The sequence below is a fragment of the Anarhichas minor genome, unplaced genomic scaffold, assembly GCF_050575085.1.
Source record: "Anarhichas minor isolate MPS153535 unplaced genomic scaffold, ASM5057508v1 ptg000040l, whole genome shotgun sequence".
NCBI classification, from domain to species: domain Eukaryota; kingdom Metazoa; phylum Chordata; class Actinopteri; order Perciformes; family Anarhichadidae; genus Anarhichas; species Anarhichas minor.
The window spans coordinates 9914979-9931151 of NW_027466486.1; the positions used below are offsets into that span (position 1 = coordinate 9914979).

At 42.5% G+C, this 16173-nt stretch overlaps 1 protein-coding gene across 1 annotated transcript; it reads right to left on the reverse strand.

Moving 5' to 3' along the window:
• Nucleotides 1–7928: 7928 nt before the first annotated feature.
• Nucleotides 7929–14680, reverse strand: prox2 (prospero homeobox 2). The gene is made up of 4 exons (XM_076108100.1): nucleotides 13154–14680; nucleotides 11198–11305; nucleotides 9541–9735; nucleotides 7929–8099 (listed from the first exon to the last, which is right to left on the reverse strand). Exons 1-4 carry the CDS (start codon nucleotides 14678–14680, stop codon nucleotides 7929–7931), a joined length of 2001 nt encoding a protein of 666 aa, XP_075964215.1.
• Between the last annotated feature and the right edge of the window lie 1493 nt (nucleotides 14681–16173).

Here is a 16173-nt window from a genome sequence, read left to right on the forward strand (position 1 = left end):
AAGGTAGACACAACCTTTTTAATACATTATATATACATACATATATATGCCGAGGTACAATCATTTTGACCTTAACCCATAATCAAGTAATTATTATATATATTGCTGCATTTTGTTGGCCTAACTGTTCACAGACTGAACATGTGTCTCTGATGCAGCTGCTGATTTCATCTGTTGAAAAATGATATATGTTATTGGGCTGTAATGGTTCTAATGCCTGCCTGAAAATCCTGAATTGTATTCTGAATTTGATGGAATCACGTAAGGGAAAAAAGCCTGAACAAATACAAAGAGTTTCAGCACTGAACCCCTAATAATAATAATAAGTTAAGGGAGGATTCCTAAAGCTTATTTGTCATCCCTAAAAGCCCCATATATCTCCCTGCAGCCACTGTGGAGAGCCCCTGTGTCTACACACTAGCCATTCACAGTCGGACCAGGGTTAACAGGGCCTGTGCCTTTAATGGCAGGAATATCTCCAGGAATTTTAATTAATTTTCCACTCTTACCAGCTGAATCTGCGTTAATTTCCCCCTCAAGGACTTTTATAAATTTCATCATTAATAAAATCAGACATTCAATTAGTCCCCAAATCCAGATTGCCAACTGTTTCATAACAGTCCTGCTCTGATTTTCCCTTCTTTTTTTTTAGGTTGGGTGAAAAAAAGTTAAAACTAATTTCATTAATCTAATTGTCATAACTTTGAACCATCTCTTAATTAGTTCAAATTAATATGATTAATCACAATAATGACAAAAACTCATTCAATTACAGGTTTTCAATGGCAAGTGGATGTGTTGGGGGTGATAGGGGCATAAAGGATGAGGGCGGGAAGCAGAGCTGGCTGCGAGAGACGGGATTGGTCGTGATTATTCCAATGACTGACAGGTTATCAATCATGGCGCACTTTTAATAAAGGCTGCTGGAACTTCAGTGGAAGGCCTGGCTCAGTTGCCTTCTTTCTTGTTTTATTTCTTCAAAATCCTTTTGAACTCTCCTCATTCCTCCATGAAATATGATCCTTCTTCGAATGACTTGAGCTGCACATTTTAATGAAGAGACTTGGTTGCATAAAAACAAAAATGGACTCATCCATATGTAAATAAAATGATGGCAGTGCACATGCCCATCTCCGCTACCCCATTATTGCAGAAAATTGCATACGTTTATGCGCTGGAATGATATCACTTTATTTTCATTTGTCTGAGCGTTCGCTAAAGCTGCAGATGAGTCTGGCCCTTCTCTCGTTCCTGTCCCTCCATCTCTCTGCAGACATATGGATCGGAGAGATGCCTGCTGCTTGGCTTTCAATCAGGGCCACCGATCTAACAAAGCAGGGGAGCAGAAGCATGTCACCATTTGTCACATGCCACTGGGGCACAAGCTGAGCAGCAGGCACACCCTCGGGTGTGTTAGGCCAGGAGGGAGGGCTGCAGCTGCCCGTCTCGGGCAGGTTCCCTCTTGTCCCATGCTGTCCCCCTGGGACCAGCCACCCAAATGTCCCAAGTCAGTTGTCTGGGACGATTTGACCTGTGATCCACCCATCTGGATGGAAGGCTGCATGCATTGAGAGGGCTGCTTAGCTTCCATCACCCCGAGGAAGGAGCCTGATGATCAGAAGACCCATCTGGGGTTGGAGATCCCCCCCCTGGAGAGTCCGAACCTTGGAGTCCTAAAGACGCCCCTTCACTGTACTCCTCTTGGCTTTTCATGGCTGCTCATTCTCTGCACTACTTCAAACGCTGCTGCTTTGATCCTCTCAGTCCTGAGCTATGGCACTGAGCAGGGGGAATTCACCTGCCACCCCAGGTAAAGTCAAGCAAAGGCTGCTGGAGCGTTAAGCAAAGCATCGCATAGATACATATGTTATGTCTCGTTGACAGTGCTTATCATGCAGCTCAAGGGCTCCAATCCTTTACCCAATGGTTATATCTCACACAGCATTGGATCCATGTCCGATGCATATCTTGGCTGACAGCATAGTTGAAAGCCCGGAGCATGACAGACATGTAAAAGTGTACGTTTTATACCCAAGTGCGCTGAGCACGGCTTTTAAGTTCCTCCGTTATATGCTGTGGCATGTGTTTACCACCGCATTGTTTGTGGAGCCCGGTGATTGGTGGCTATTGGAGGTGATGCAGAACCAGACAGTGAGCGGTGCCATACTTTCAGGATGCTGTGACCACATGGGGCAGCATATGGAGCTATTTCCTCTTCTCTCTCTCCGGGACTTTTTAGACATGTCAGTCGGCCCTTAATCATGCATTTTTCTGCATGAGGGGAGAACTGGAGTATCTGTGCCGAGCTGGCTTCTGTGCCCTGCGGTTCTCCACCAACACAGTCAATCAATAGTGGCCAGCTCCACTGTGTGCACAACATGCGTGCACACAAACATGCACACAAAGGCTAACACACAAAGAGGTTACCTTCGTCCCATTTAGGAGCTCGTGCTTATTCTGTCCATTATTTAGGCCAACATGCTTTTGATCATTTCCTTATTGTCATCATGCTTTTGTAATTAGAGGAGAGTGGGAACTGGTGGATAGGGGGACCATACCTCAATAGTTCAGCCTTCCAGAGACTCAGGGACAAAAGGGGCATTTTTCAAGGTCTAAACCCACCCTCCCCTCATATGCACAGCCATCTCTAAGTCCCCAGCCACCCTTGAGAGGGAAGCACAGCCTTCCATGTGCATAAAGTTGAAATAAACTGCAGTCTGTATTTTCATTGGGGAAAGTGAACCCAATTTACACGCTGCTCCATTGGAGATGAGCACTCTAGCGTACCCTAGCTGGTAATCTCGCCCAGATTCCCCCTTTGTGTCCTGCATTATTGTTGAAATAAATAACCTTTCACTGCAATCAGTGTGGGGATCTTCACTTAAATTATCACCCCACAGATAGCTCACTCATGATCTGCTTCTATATCCATTAACTATCCGGGAAAAGTGATTTATTGGTGAAGGGTAAGAAAAAAAGGAATGAAGAGGAAAGCGAAGGAGTCAGTTTGGTTAGACAATAGTGCCCTCTACTGTTTGCAGAGTGGAGCCCTTTGACAGACTGTGGAAGCTGCCACTGATAAAACCTTCAACACTAATGTGCTGATGAAGTCATGTCTTCCAGCCTGAAGCCAGTTCATGTGAGCCTTTAAATACCGCCATCTTTAATTACAATGACCAAACTAAAGAGGGGCTTTTCAGATACCTTCCCTTTCAAAGCATTAAGGGGCCAATTCAGGCAAAAAAACAAAACAAATCCAGAATAAAGCAGCAGAAAAGCAAATGTCACAATTTGTTTACTGCAAAAGACACTTCAGATGGATGTATGGGCATGGACAGTATGCCCTCTCTCAGTAGCATGCCCCCCCCCCCCCCCCCCCCTCCTCATCCCTCCATCCCCTCCTCCGCAGTCCCTCCTTCCCCACACTCCTGTGATGTGTCGTTACACGCTCGGCTGGCTCCTCTTCCATGACAGACTGTTACTTCCTGGAGCGGAAACGCATTTGATTGTTAACATCTGGGCCATTACAATTGCAAACTAGGGCTCTGTACATCAATCAGGAAGTGATTTCAAAACAAAGAGACCGTCCTCCAATCAATCTATTGGGAAGCGGGGGCATTACATGCTCCTGTAATCCCGGCTAATTAGCGGGATAATGGGAATGAGATTTATGAATCTGCTGAGATGAGTGGAGGTGCGAGGGCACACTCAAATTAGCAGGGATGCGCGCCAGCCAGGGCTGCAATAAGGAGGATGTGCTGTTGGTTTTTATCAACTTCTTGCTTGCTGGGCCACCTTTTGGCTCAGTGTCGCTGTGAAGGGAGCATCACGGGCTAATGTGCAGGCGCGATGCGAGGCACTGTTACAGTACATCAAATCTCTGTCTAAAAGGGGAGTTGAACTTTGTGTTAACATTTTCAGTTTCTCATTGCTTCTGTTAAGCATTTGGTATGTCACCAAAAAAAAGGGGAGTATACTTTACACAATCAGAGAATAAAAGTGAAGCATTTCAGTGGCCATAGTCACATAGACACATTACATTTATTTTGTATCTGTGGATGTCCAGCTTTGGTTTGTTTCCTTAACACAATCTTTTTCAAAACCTTTCATAGGGATTTTTTTCATGGCACATCCTCTCTCCCTCTCCACTCACCCAACACATGCACATGCACCCTTTACAACTCAAATGACACCATGGATATATGTTTGGATTTATTTGAACCAACCTAGAAAACAAATATCTTGAGGAAAAGTAAGCAACAAATATGGATTGACATTAGTATTAAGTGCAATAACACAGGGACATTCTCAATCACCCAGAATAGACGTCAGCTGTTTTACACTATGTTGCCTGATTTTAGAACAAACAATTGATGAGGAGAGACTCTGAATCTGAGTTGAATCCTTGCCTTGTTTTGCATGCATGCCAGAGATGAGGAAAAACCAGCTCACACAGAATACAGCCACAGATTGTGTAGTTGATTGCTGATTATGGATGCACTCTTGGTTCATCCCTACGGTACCCCAGGGTGTCATTGCACCCACTTCAGAAACCACTGCTATGTCAGTCGGTGTTGATGTGTAGATATTATGATTTTGAACGCTTATACGCAGCATCCTGGTGGCTCGCTTGCCTGCAGTGCAATTTGTGTGATGAAACATTCCGTGAGTCTGACCTGAGAGTTTCATATCATTCTCCATCTGTTTCCCCTAAACTCTCCCATCATCCTCCAAAAATAGACAAGGCAAAAAGAGAGGAAACAGAATCCAGCAAGGATCCACACTTCTCCATTCATAGCTCTCCCAGAACTATTTGTAGACCGAGTGAACGACGGAGAGTGTACGTACGCCTCTGACTGCATGGCAGTGTGTGTGAGGCAGTGTTTCCCTGGAGGTGGCTGCCTCTGTGCCACCCCGAAGCCTCTTCCTCCCCAACGGCCCCGGGCCTGACCTTGCCCGCTGGCGGGGGACATCTCCTATTAAAGCAGTGCATTGTGATAAGGCCATTTCTTTTCCTTCAGCATCCCTTTAATGTCATCCCTGAAATATGAAGTCATTAAGCGATATTAAAACAGTGCTGACAAACTAATTAACAGAAGACATTATACGGGATGGGCTCGATTAATCCGCTTTAATTGCTCTTTTAAATGGGGGCTCCAATTAAAATTAATAAAGATTTACTGGTGATCACACCAAACTACACCAAGAAGTGGTTGTCTGAAGGGCAGCCTAAAGTCAGCGGCCTCCATTCTCAAGTTGCACTCCCTATTGCTCCCTGCGCCCTCCCAGACTGAGCCTGCCAAAAAAGCCGGTATCTATGAGCAGGAGATTAAACAGAGGAACTGTCCCAATGCCCCCGGTCCCCCAGCTGCTTTTGTCTCCAGCTCAGGGGTGTTTGATCCTGCCTTAGTCTCTCCAGGACCCTGTTATGGAGACACTGGCTCATTTTCCTATTAATGTCACACCACACACATACATTGACTGTGCACAGTCAGTCACGCTTTTTTTTTTTTTTAAACCGACAAAATGTATAAAATACGATGTTGACAATTATTAAAGATTTCACAGTGTCTGCTTCCCTGAAGTCCTCGCTGTGAGGGAGGGGGGAAAAGCGGTGCAGTGTTGAAGAAGCCCCGAGCAGCAGTTCAGTTTCTACACAGTGACAAGTGCACCTCTGTGTGGAGGCTTTTGTACACGGCAGAATCTGATGCTGCGTATTTAGTGGCTTGAACACAGATTTATAGAGTTGATTTAATTTAAAAAGAAGACTAGCGATGGGCTAAAATTTAAAATACAAACAAACAGTTTGTTCACACCAAAGAGTGGCGTACTCGCACTGTGAGAGATGAATGGATTGAGCGTGAGGCCAGCTGAGCTGTGTGTACTACAGCAGAGATTCACTAGATGATGCTGTTACTCTTTTCTGTTCATCTCCAACAACTAAGCGATTGATGTCAATTCATTTTGTCTCTTTCAGAAAACTACAGCTTCCTTAAAAAAACGATTTCATTTAAATGTTGATTTTAAAGAGGTCAAAAGCGTGACACAAAGCATCTATTCCAACACAGTTTATGTCGTCCTGCTGCCTTTCACTTTTCATTTCATCTTCATTACAAAGCATGCTGCGTTTTATCTTTGACTATACAGAACGTAATTTCATATCGCGACGTTTAAGTTGAAGCCTTGTCAGCCAGAGGCAGTGGAACAAACTGAAGGTATTTTTTCGTTGTTTTCTTTCATTATATCAGAGGTCACCAAGTCTTGTTCAGAAAATGTTCCACAACAAATTAATTTGAGCAAAGCACTTTGGTTCAACCAGAGGCATTTTAATTGAGTAGAGAATATAAATCAATTTACTGAAGAAGACAGATCTAATTGAAAAGAAATATCTATTAAAAGATTAGTGGGGTTTATTGTCTCCAGTCTTTGTCATCAACCAATTCAACTAATGTTTTAATTTCCTTAATGTTATCATTTCTGATGTAATTGGTGCTTGGGTGCCTAATTGCTTTTCCTATTAAATGTTTGGTTTTGCGCACTGACAATGTAGTGATAAGAAACAATGTACGTTTATAAAAGTGGTCAGTCGTCTTTATTCTCTTTATTTCAAAGGCACCTTGCTTTTGTTAAAATGACCTGCAAACATATAGTTTTGATGTGCTAAAAACGTCAACGCTGCCAATTCACAGGGAATTATAAAATTTTCTTTGGATTCAATTCATCACATTGAATTCAGTGCTGTGATTTTCTGTTTTCTGGTTTTAGCTCACGTGAGATGTTTCTGACGTCACCATATACTTGCGTGTGCTTACGTGTGCTTGTTTGCGATCGGCGTGCTTTTGAGTGGGTGCCTGGAAGAAAGAGCCAACGGGGTTTGTGTGGAATTTTGCTTTGGTGGCACAACTGTGATATGAGGTCACCTCGGGCGTTAGTCATGAGGAGGGAATGCATTGTGGGCTGTTTTTAAGACATGGCAGTTGTCCGCATCCGCACCGGCCACACAATGAATGCAGGCCTTAGAAAGTTGACTTGAATTGGCTTCGGTGAACAATGTGAACAGCATAGTTTGGGGGACATTTAACTGCTGGCTGCTGGACGTGGATTAGAGGCACCTTAGGGGCACGGCGGTGGCTCACAGTATTTTCATAGGGAGCGTTAAACTTTTACAACTGAAAACAAAGCATTTACCTGGTGTGTGTCTTCTTTAAATGTTCAAATGTGTGAAAGCACTGCCAAAGAAAACCATAACACACAATTTGTATATTATAATTTAGTGCATCTTTAATTTTAATAATCATCCAGTACAGTGTCTGTGAATGAAATATTGGAAAATGATTGTACTTTACATGACCTTTTATACATGATAATAAAACCCACAACAGTCACTTGCATTATTTCCACATGCACATTCTGGGGAGCTAAACATTTACAACATGACTATAGAACACTATGCAACATAAAACAGCAGCACGTGTACATTTACACAACACACACACACCTCTGAAATGAAATGGAATCAAAAGCAAACTAATACTGATAGTAATTGCCAAAAAAAAGTCTTCCAGTTCAGCTAAATCAGGCTACGCTATAGTTTCATGATAATACATTTTTTACACAACTACAAAACTCAGTAACTCTCTAAATGTGTTGAGGCAGATTATACAAGTAAACACTTAACCATAGAATAAACCACAGGAGCATTAATGCTTCGGAATAATTGCTTGTTTGAAAAAGTAGAACGTACAGCATTTTAGAGCTTATTAATATTTAAAATGATGTGTCTGTGTGTGTTTTTACAGATCTACAAAAATGATTAATCATCCAACATCTACATATCACCTCACTAAAATGCACTACAAGAAAAGATGAAATCATTCTGGAATTGTTAGTGACTAACTCCAATTCCTGCACTGTTGTAATTATCCACTTCAGCCTATAAAGGAAGATGTCTTGAATTCCTCCGGGACGTCACTGTCCAGTTTACAGATCACCTTGTATATGGCCTTTTTCCAAGAGGGGTCAGAATCTTTGGCTGCAGAAATGGCACTGTAGAACTCATGCAAGGTGATCTCAGAAACCTCCATGAATCTGTCTGGAACCTGTAAAAGAGGGAAAAAAGTGGAAACCCATAAGTTGAATCAATCTAGTTAAAATCATATTCTAATGACGAAAAAAGTGCTTGGTGTGATGCTGTGTTACAGGCATACTGAACAATCTATCTTGAAGACCTGTAGCGCAATTCTTCAAACACTCAAACTGATGAAAGGGAGCTCATGTCTTTGTTCTCTGCACACGTACAATAAATGCAATGCTGCAATCATTAGCTTTCATTTTGATGCCTCTTTGATTAGCTAGTCTTGTTTTCTTGAACCTAAATTAACTACTGGTGAGCTTTCTTTCCAGGGATTCCACCCAATGCTGTCAGGGCCAGTCAACGAAACATCATTATGAATCCCACCAGGAATATGGAAGATTCAAATATTTTTTGTATAAGACTTGAAACGCTTAGGTTTTAAGTGTAAAATTGTGATAAAGGGTAATGGCAGCGAACCTATAACTACACCGGGGTCCATAAAAACGCATCAGATGCAAGGGATGCTGGGAGAAAACCGCCCTGCAGCCCTTGTTTCCCATCCAACTGACCAGTTAACACAACAGTTGTTGGCACAAGTTATTTTTCTTTCCCCTCATCTCCTGACACAAAAGCATCCCTGGGAAAGGAATGTCTTGGTCCCAAGGTAAAGAAAACGGTCCCGTCCCTTTCCCACCAAACGGCCTTCTCCCTCGGAATCCACAGCGTCTTTCTCAGCATTCCGCATCAGTAGCAATCTCAGTCTCGCTCAGGCGTACTGGTCCTCTAATCCTGAGTTGTTTTAGTGGGATTTTGCGGCTTCCTCTTCCCACAGTTTGATAAAGCATCACTCTGGAGTTTAGATAATGGCTGTAAAGTCTGGCCAGCCACAGGTGCAGTGTGACACACAGGTCAGCGCAGCACACGGACATACGTGCTGACAGGAGGACATACTTCAGCAGGTTAGTAACTGCTGTGAAGAATGTGTCAATGCCGATGTTTTAAAGGAGTAGTTTGGACAAGTGTAAAACAAGAATTCAACATGTTTGCAGGCAACTGCTCAGGATTAAAAAGACAATAAATTCCATGTTGCTGGAAAGTTTTAGAGGTGCTGGCAGGTGGATTTTGTCACGTTCGGACAGAGCTACACTAGTCGTTTCCCCCTGTTTACAGTCTTTATGCTAAGCTAAGCTTATCAGCTAGTGGCTGTGGCTTAATATTGACCTGACAGTCAACTGACTCAATCTCTGCCAGAAGACAAATAAGCGCATTTCCCAGAAATGTCAATGTTTTGTTTAAAAATATAACATCTAACAAATGTATTTCCTAATGTAAGATTTGTGGTGGATTAACCCACAATGGATGAATAATAGAAGCGCAAATGTGTTCCTTTAATTTAATTAAACCTTGTTTATCTGTCGCACAGTGTACATACAGAATGAGACTAGTGACTAGTGAGTGACACTTACGTGGAAGTCATTGGCTTTATTGTAGTGCATGTTCAGTGCCCGGAACAGCTCTGAGTCCCTGCTAACTGTCATGTCTTTGACATCACTGATGCCGTCAACGATGGCCTGGCGGGCAAACTTCTCCATCTGGATGTAGTAGAACTCCCTGAAGTTACTGAACCACTTGATCAGCTGAGAGGTGATGCAGCGGTTGAACTGGAGAGAAAAAACAAACGTATACCATCTATATATCTGTGTCAGACTGAACACCGGAGCCCCTGCAGCGACAATAATCTGTCCAAATGGATTGTCCTTGAGCAAAACAATCAATCCCTGGCAGCTCCAAAAAGTGCTTTTCTGACCTTTGATCTCTCTGTGAAGAAGGGAAATGAAAGCAGGGATCACCCTTTTCTGGATAAATGAAATATGCAATTCAATTTCAGACTTCAAGTCGAGCAAACCAAAATGTTAAAATATAAATGCTTTTCAATTACAAATGAAATGGCCGTCTGAGGCTTTGGCATTAGCCCCCCCCCCCCTTTCCATAATTGACTGAAACCCATCATTTGGTACCTGTAGGGCAAAATGCCACCAAATGGTCTGACATTAATTGCTCGGAGCTTTTCCCACCAATGTCCGGGGTGAAAAAACATCTGTCAGGGCTCTGTATTTCTAAACTCAGTCTTGACATTAGTCTTGTTATTCTATCTCCTCATCCAGAAAGACAGAAAAAAATGCCTAAGGGCTGGGCAGGCATCAAAGACGCTTCTTCTCTCTGGTGTGGTGGGTGAGAAAGCGGCAGCATAAGGACAGAAGGAAGCTTCCCTCTCATTGACTCGGGCTGATAGGATGGAATCAGACACTGGGATTAGGTGCTCTTTTGTTCAGTGCCACTTCCCACCACAGGATTGTAAGCAAGGAGGAGACGTTCGCAGGGCTGCAGCGACAGCATCCTCCCCCCTGACCCCCGGGGTCAGAGCAGATTGAGAGGCAGGGGCCCGCACTGGCTCAGAGATCCAGGGCCACGGTGGAAGGAGAGAAGATAGGAGAGGAGATGGAAGGGAAACTCGAGAGAGAACTGGAGGGGAGGCAGGAGAGGAGGTATGACTGGGAGTTTGTAACATAAGCAGAAAGGATGTACCGTTCCTATCAGAAAAGACTAAAAAGAAGGAAGCAGAGATAAAAAGGATGAATGAGAAGAGCTAACAACAGGAGACAGATAGGGAGACAAGAGAGAAGACAAAAAGAGGAGATAGAAGAGGAGGCATGACACGAGCCCAAGGCCAAAATACACAGGATGTTGTGTTTGGGGCCAGCTCATCGCCGCCTGGTTGCTGCCGCACAAGTCTAATACCAACTCTCTGTTGACACTCAATAGCAATGCCTTGCCTACAGAGTCCTTTGTCACTCCATTTGCTGACTGGAGTGGCTTTTTTAAAGAGAGAATGCCCCTGTATCTCCCTCTGCCCCCAGGACATACTAGCAGCTCAGTGGCTTTGTTATTTAAACCCTCTGCGTTTTTGTTTCTCTCCTCCGACACACTGCTGATTTTTCCGTCCCAAACACACACTGACAAGTAGATACCGGGGAGTTAAACGCCGGACAAACAATCCTGCAGATCGTTTGACATGGTAAATAAAAAAGGGAAATGTATTTATATGTAAAAAAAAGAAATTACCTTGACATCAGGGAAGAAGGTTTTCAGCACATTGGAGCTGGGGTAACGGGTGTAGAAGAACATTAGCTTTGCCTTCTTCAGATGGCTCGGGGTGAGGCCCTCCTGGATGTTCACATTTAAGTTAAGGCAGAAAAAACTGGCAATTAAATAGAACACACAAGCATCAAGTCCTGTGCAAAGTGATAGCAGACCAGAGTATTGTGTTGCCTCAATCTTCAGCTAAATTGAATTTCCCTAAAGAACAGCTCGGCATTAACCAGGGAGTCAATAATGACCCTAACATGTGCTTATTGGCAAAACAGAATTACGAATTAGATTAGGGATTTTTAATTAGAGAGCGGAGCACTTCATGCCTGGCAGTTAAGACAGCTTGTTTTGAAATGTTTTGAAAAAAGGAGCTGATTTTCTGACATAATTAAGTTGATTTAAAGAAGACATATGTTGCTGTATTGTTTTTTCCTCGTAAAAAAAAATCCAGCAAAAATTGTAAATTTGGTAAAATCTTACTAAAAAGTTACAGATAATATGTTTTCTTAATATTTTTTCCGGTTAGTGGCATATTTAAAAAAATATATATAAATAGTGTACATTTCAACATATAGTTCCTCTATTGACAATATTAATAAATTCAATACCTTCTCAAGCTTCTCCCTGTGGCCATGAAGATGCTCAGGAGCATTTCCTCTGTAGTCCACCACCACGCCTTAGGTCATAATATTTCCTTATCAGGTCACCACGCCATACATTTATTAGGGAAGCCTACCTTTGAAATATGGAAGTTGGGATGAAAGATTGATGTGGTATTGTTCAAAGAGAAGCAGAGCTCTTTGCTCTGTAAAGATAAAGCGAATCCTGAGAGGCACCGCGTAATATTCCCATCTAATGCGAATTAGATGGGAATCAACAATACTGAACTATTGAGACTATTTTAGGATCATTTACTTTACAAAGAAATTATTTATTTTAATTAACTTAGGCGAAGAAGGATGAAATGTAGATATTATTTGACGTGAATGTCAGCAAACACATACTAAAAAAGAAATCACACATTTTCCCCCTGAACTTATTCCAGAGGGGTTTTCTTTGAGGTCCTATGAGGCTAAAAAACTGTTATCTTGCACTCTATTTCAATCATGTACATTCTGACAAAGGTATCCAACAACAAATGCTCAAGACAAGAGCTCAAGTGTTGTGGTTGGGAGGCACTTTTGGTTTCCACCAGCACTCAGATGTGACCTTTTAGATGCACCCCTATCACTCTGATGATAGAGAAATAGATCCTGCACCTTTTCAAGTCTGAAAAAATGACGCTTCCTGAAACAGAAACCGATGCTTTCTCTGCCTTTGAAAAATTGGCTTTTGTTCCGGGCAATTCTTATCAAAGCCTTGTATTCCTTTTTATTTGTCTTTTTCTAAACTTAAAGTCATTACTCTGCTCAGATTAAAGAAGACGCTATAATTTTCTATGGGGTTAGCGAGATCAAAGAACAAATTCTCCTTGAAGTTTGTTACTGGAACTGCCCGTGCTGCAATGAACCTCAACCAGCCATTGTTCAAATAGAAGAGCTGAAATATAAGGAGTTTCTATAAAATAATACATTAAATAAAAGGTAAATATAGTATATATGAGATATTATCAAACAAACCCTGCTGTAACAGGATTAGTGCAGAATAATATGATGTGACGTTAAGGATTTTTACTGCAAATTCTGTCTATTTGTGCAAGTCTTTTTTTTTTAAATACTTACGAAAATGATTGTATAATAAAATGTAATCATTCTATAATATCTGTTTTGTATTTACACAGTTAAGTCTTTTTTCTTAGGAAACATGCGTCTATTGTCTCATTTTTTTGTCATTAATATTAAACAATATATTTCTAAACTGATGCATCAAAAAAAAGGCAAAAAGCAGAGCTGCTCTGCCTCAAACTATTTCTTTTATGTGAAAGGATATGTTGAGTGACATGTAGGGGTTTCGTTCCGCCATGCTCTGCAGTTCACTGCACTCGATCTTGACGTGAGGGAGACACAGATTGTCGACCGTCACTGTCCCCAGGGCCGAGGCATGAGGGTGGTGGCCGAGGTGGCTGGATGTCACCTTGGACCTCATGGCGATGGCGTCCCAGGGTAGGTCCACTGAGTCTGGGGAGGTCCTGTCCATTGACGGGGGCATGCAAGGGAGACCCCCAAAGTTGGAATGGGGCCCGTACTTAAGAAGATGCTCTAGGATCTGGCTATCATGCAGAGGGGTGCTGTAATTGAACTGAAACGGTGTCTGGTGCACAGGATAGGGCCTCTTCACATTCGGCGTGACTGAGCTCAGAGGGGTCACGGCCGGCTTGCGGACCACCAGTGACAGCGCCTCCGTCTGGTCCTGTGGGCTTTGAGCCTCGGAGCTTTCATAATACTCCAAAGAGCGGGGTTTCACTGCAGCCTCCTCGTCCTGGGGCTGTTCCTGCATGGAGCCGGCCTGCTGGCGCTTCCTGTCTGCACCCACGCTGATCAGCATCTCTGGAGATGAGCACATGCGCTGCTGAGGGGACAGATCCAGCCCCGTGGAGGACACCTTCTTGAACACCCTGTCCACACAGTCGTTCACGGCCCTGGAGAGCTCCTGCTTCAGGGTTTCCTGCAGGTTCTGACTTTCTCTCTGGTGTGCGAGGTTACCAACGACTTTCATTCGGCTCTTGCACTCTGCAGTCACTCTGCTATTCTTCCTTTCAAACTCATCTTCAGTGCTTGCGTAGCGCGACTCTGGGCTTTCTCCCAGAGTGCCGTGCTCAACAGCGACTTCTGTCTCATCTCTGTCGTTGTGTTCAGGGTCTTCTTGGTTGTAAACTTGAAGGAACTTCTCCTGGAGCTGACGCAGGAGCCTTTGCATGCTGTGGAGCTGCTCTTTCAGCTTGTGACACTCCTCATCCTTGGTGTTGCAGTTGTCACTACTGCTGCTTCCAGGTCTTCTGTTTGCCGGTCCTCCTACACTGTGTTCCTGATGCTGAGGCAACCGCTGCTTACGTTTGTTCTCCTTGTATGCTTCTCTGGCCTCTCTGGTGTCTCTGGCATCTGTGTCAGCCCGCTCACTGTCTCCATGCTGCCTGCTGTTGGGAGAGCCCACCATGACCCTGATAATGTTCTCCACTCTGGCCCTCTTGGCCTGCAGGTGGTCGGGCACGGGATGCTCCCCTTCCATACCGGCTCCTGTAGAAACGTGAGCGCTGGGAGAGGGAGCTTCCACCGTGCTGTCCTTTGAGGAGACGCTGCACTGGTCCTCCTGACCGGAGTCAGCGGCAGTGGAGCTGGAAAGGTAGAAATGGCTTTCATCTAGTGCCCTCTTGTTGTGGATCGTCTTGCGGAGGAGTTGGGAGATGATGGATCCGTTGGAGTACGAGGCCAGAGGCTCGTCATACATGTTTCTGCGGAAGCAAGGCAACATGACATCAGGTTTGTCGTCCTCTAGGCAGCCTTCACTGGAGTTGTGCATGTCTGGTCGGGAAGACTGAGGTTCAGGCTCACTGAGAAAACCGGCTTTCAGCTACACACGTTGCACAGTCAGAGTTATGAAATACAAGAATCTGAAAAGACAGAAAACAGCAACACAGTTAAGATGATAAATAAGATTTTTTTTAAATGCTCTAGCCCTTTATTGTTCTAAAATCCTGTATTTGTATTTTCTATATTGTTTATTGACTTTTGCAATTTAAACTGACTTTTCTTTGTATCTTATCTTTTTTGTCTCTATGCCTGTTGTTGAACAGTGGCATTCAAATAAACAGTTATGATAACAGCATGTAATGTCTCTTTGTGCTTTACGTATGTAGCAAAAATAAAGTACATTCATTTGAATAATGATCAGATTAATGTAATACATACAACATTCACAGGTAATTCTGTAATTTTGTTTAGAAAACCTGAAATTACATTTTGAATTGAAGTGTCTACATTAACAACCAAATACAGAATTGCGTTATACAGATGAAAGAAAATCAAAGAACACTATATTATTTGCAAGATTCTCAGCTCTTTAAAAAAAAGAGAGAGAGAAAAAAGAAAGAAATCCTCAATCTTATTCAATAAGGGAGTGCGTTCTTTTGTATCATTTCATTCTGATATTGTAATAATAGATTACACAACGGACAAAAAGAACAACTCTTATATACCCATGAAAGGTAAATTACAGATTCTGAAAGCAATAGACCACCACGCACAAGAAACGGCTCTGTGTACATTATTTACAGGAACATGTTTAATGGAAACCCTAAGGAATTATCAAAAGATGATCTTGGTAAAATAAAGTAAAAAGCTCAACAATCTGATTCTATGATCGCTGGTTTCATATCTTTTAAGTGTTTTTTTTCAGAGTATTTTCACACGATGTGATGCAAGTACCATTGTTGAACTAATTAAAAATATTTCTGTATATACAAATGGAACAGATGGAGTTGAAAAGACCATATTCAACTTTTTATTTCTATGTTGGTGGATTATATCAGTCCCACTTATGACTATATTTCTTACTTTGAATTTATTTAAAACATTCAGTACCAAACTCTTTTAGGAGAATATGTAAAAACGACTCACTTATCCTACAAAGCAAAGTTTGAGATAATTTAATTGTCCCTTTAGTTGTGGACAGTAGGAATAATGTCAATGTTCCCTTCAAATATAACAGGCAGCAGACCTACTGGTTATGGATAAATGGTTAATTAGCTTGATGTGCACTGCCTGAAGATCAGACATTTACATAATTTAAAAAAAAACGTAAACTAATTTATAAACTATACATAATCTTTAAAAACAATAACTCAATAAACACTTAATAACTTAACAATTAAAAAACTCACCAAACATTAGATTATAGCTGTCAGCTGGAGGCTGTTGTAAAAGCATGCGTGGGAGTGTCAAAAAACACCTCTCATGAAAAACCACTAAACTCAAGTGATGAGTTTTGAAGCAGGGTGAGCTGCAGGCATGCAC

Bases quoted from the DNA above. Each gene is read 5' to 3' on its own strand.
- prox2 (XM_076108100.1), bottom strand. From the start codon at position 14,680: ATGCACAACTCCAGTGAAGGCTGCCTAGAGGACGACAAACCTGATGTC. The intron at 11,306-13,153 runs ATATCCTTTCAC...TTAAATGTGAAC, and splicing joins ACCCCTACATGTCACTCAAC to ATCCAGGAGGGCCTCACCCC. The intron at 9,736-11,197 runs GTAATTTCTTTT...TTTTCTCTCCAG, and splicing joins CCTTCTTCCCTGATGTCAAG to TTCAACCGCTGCATCACCTC.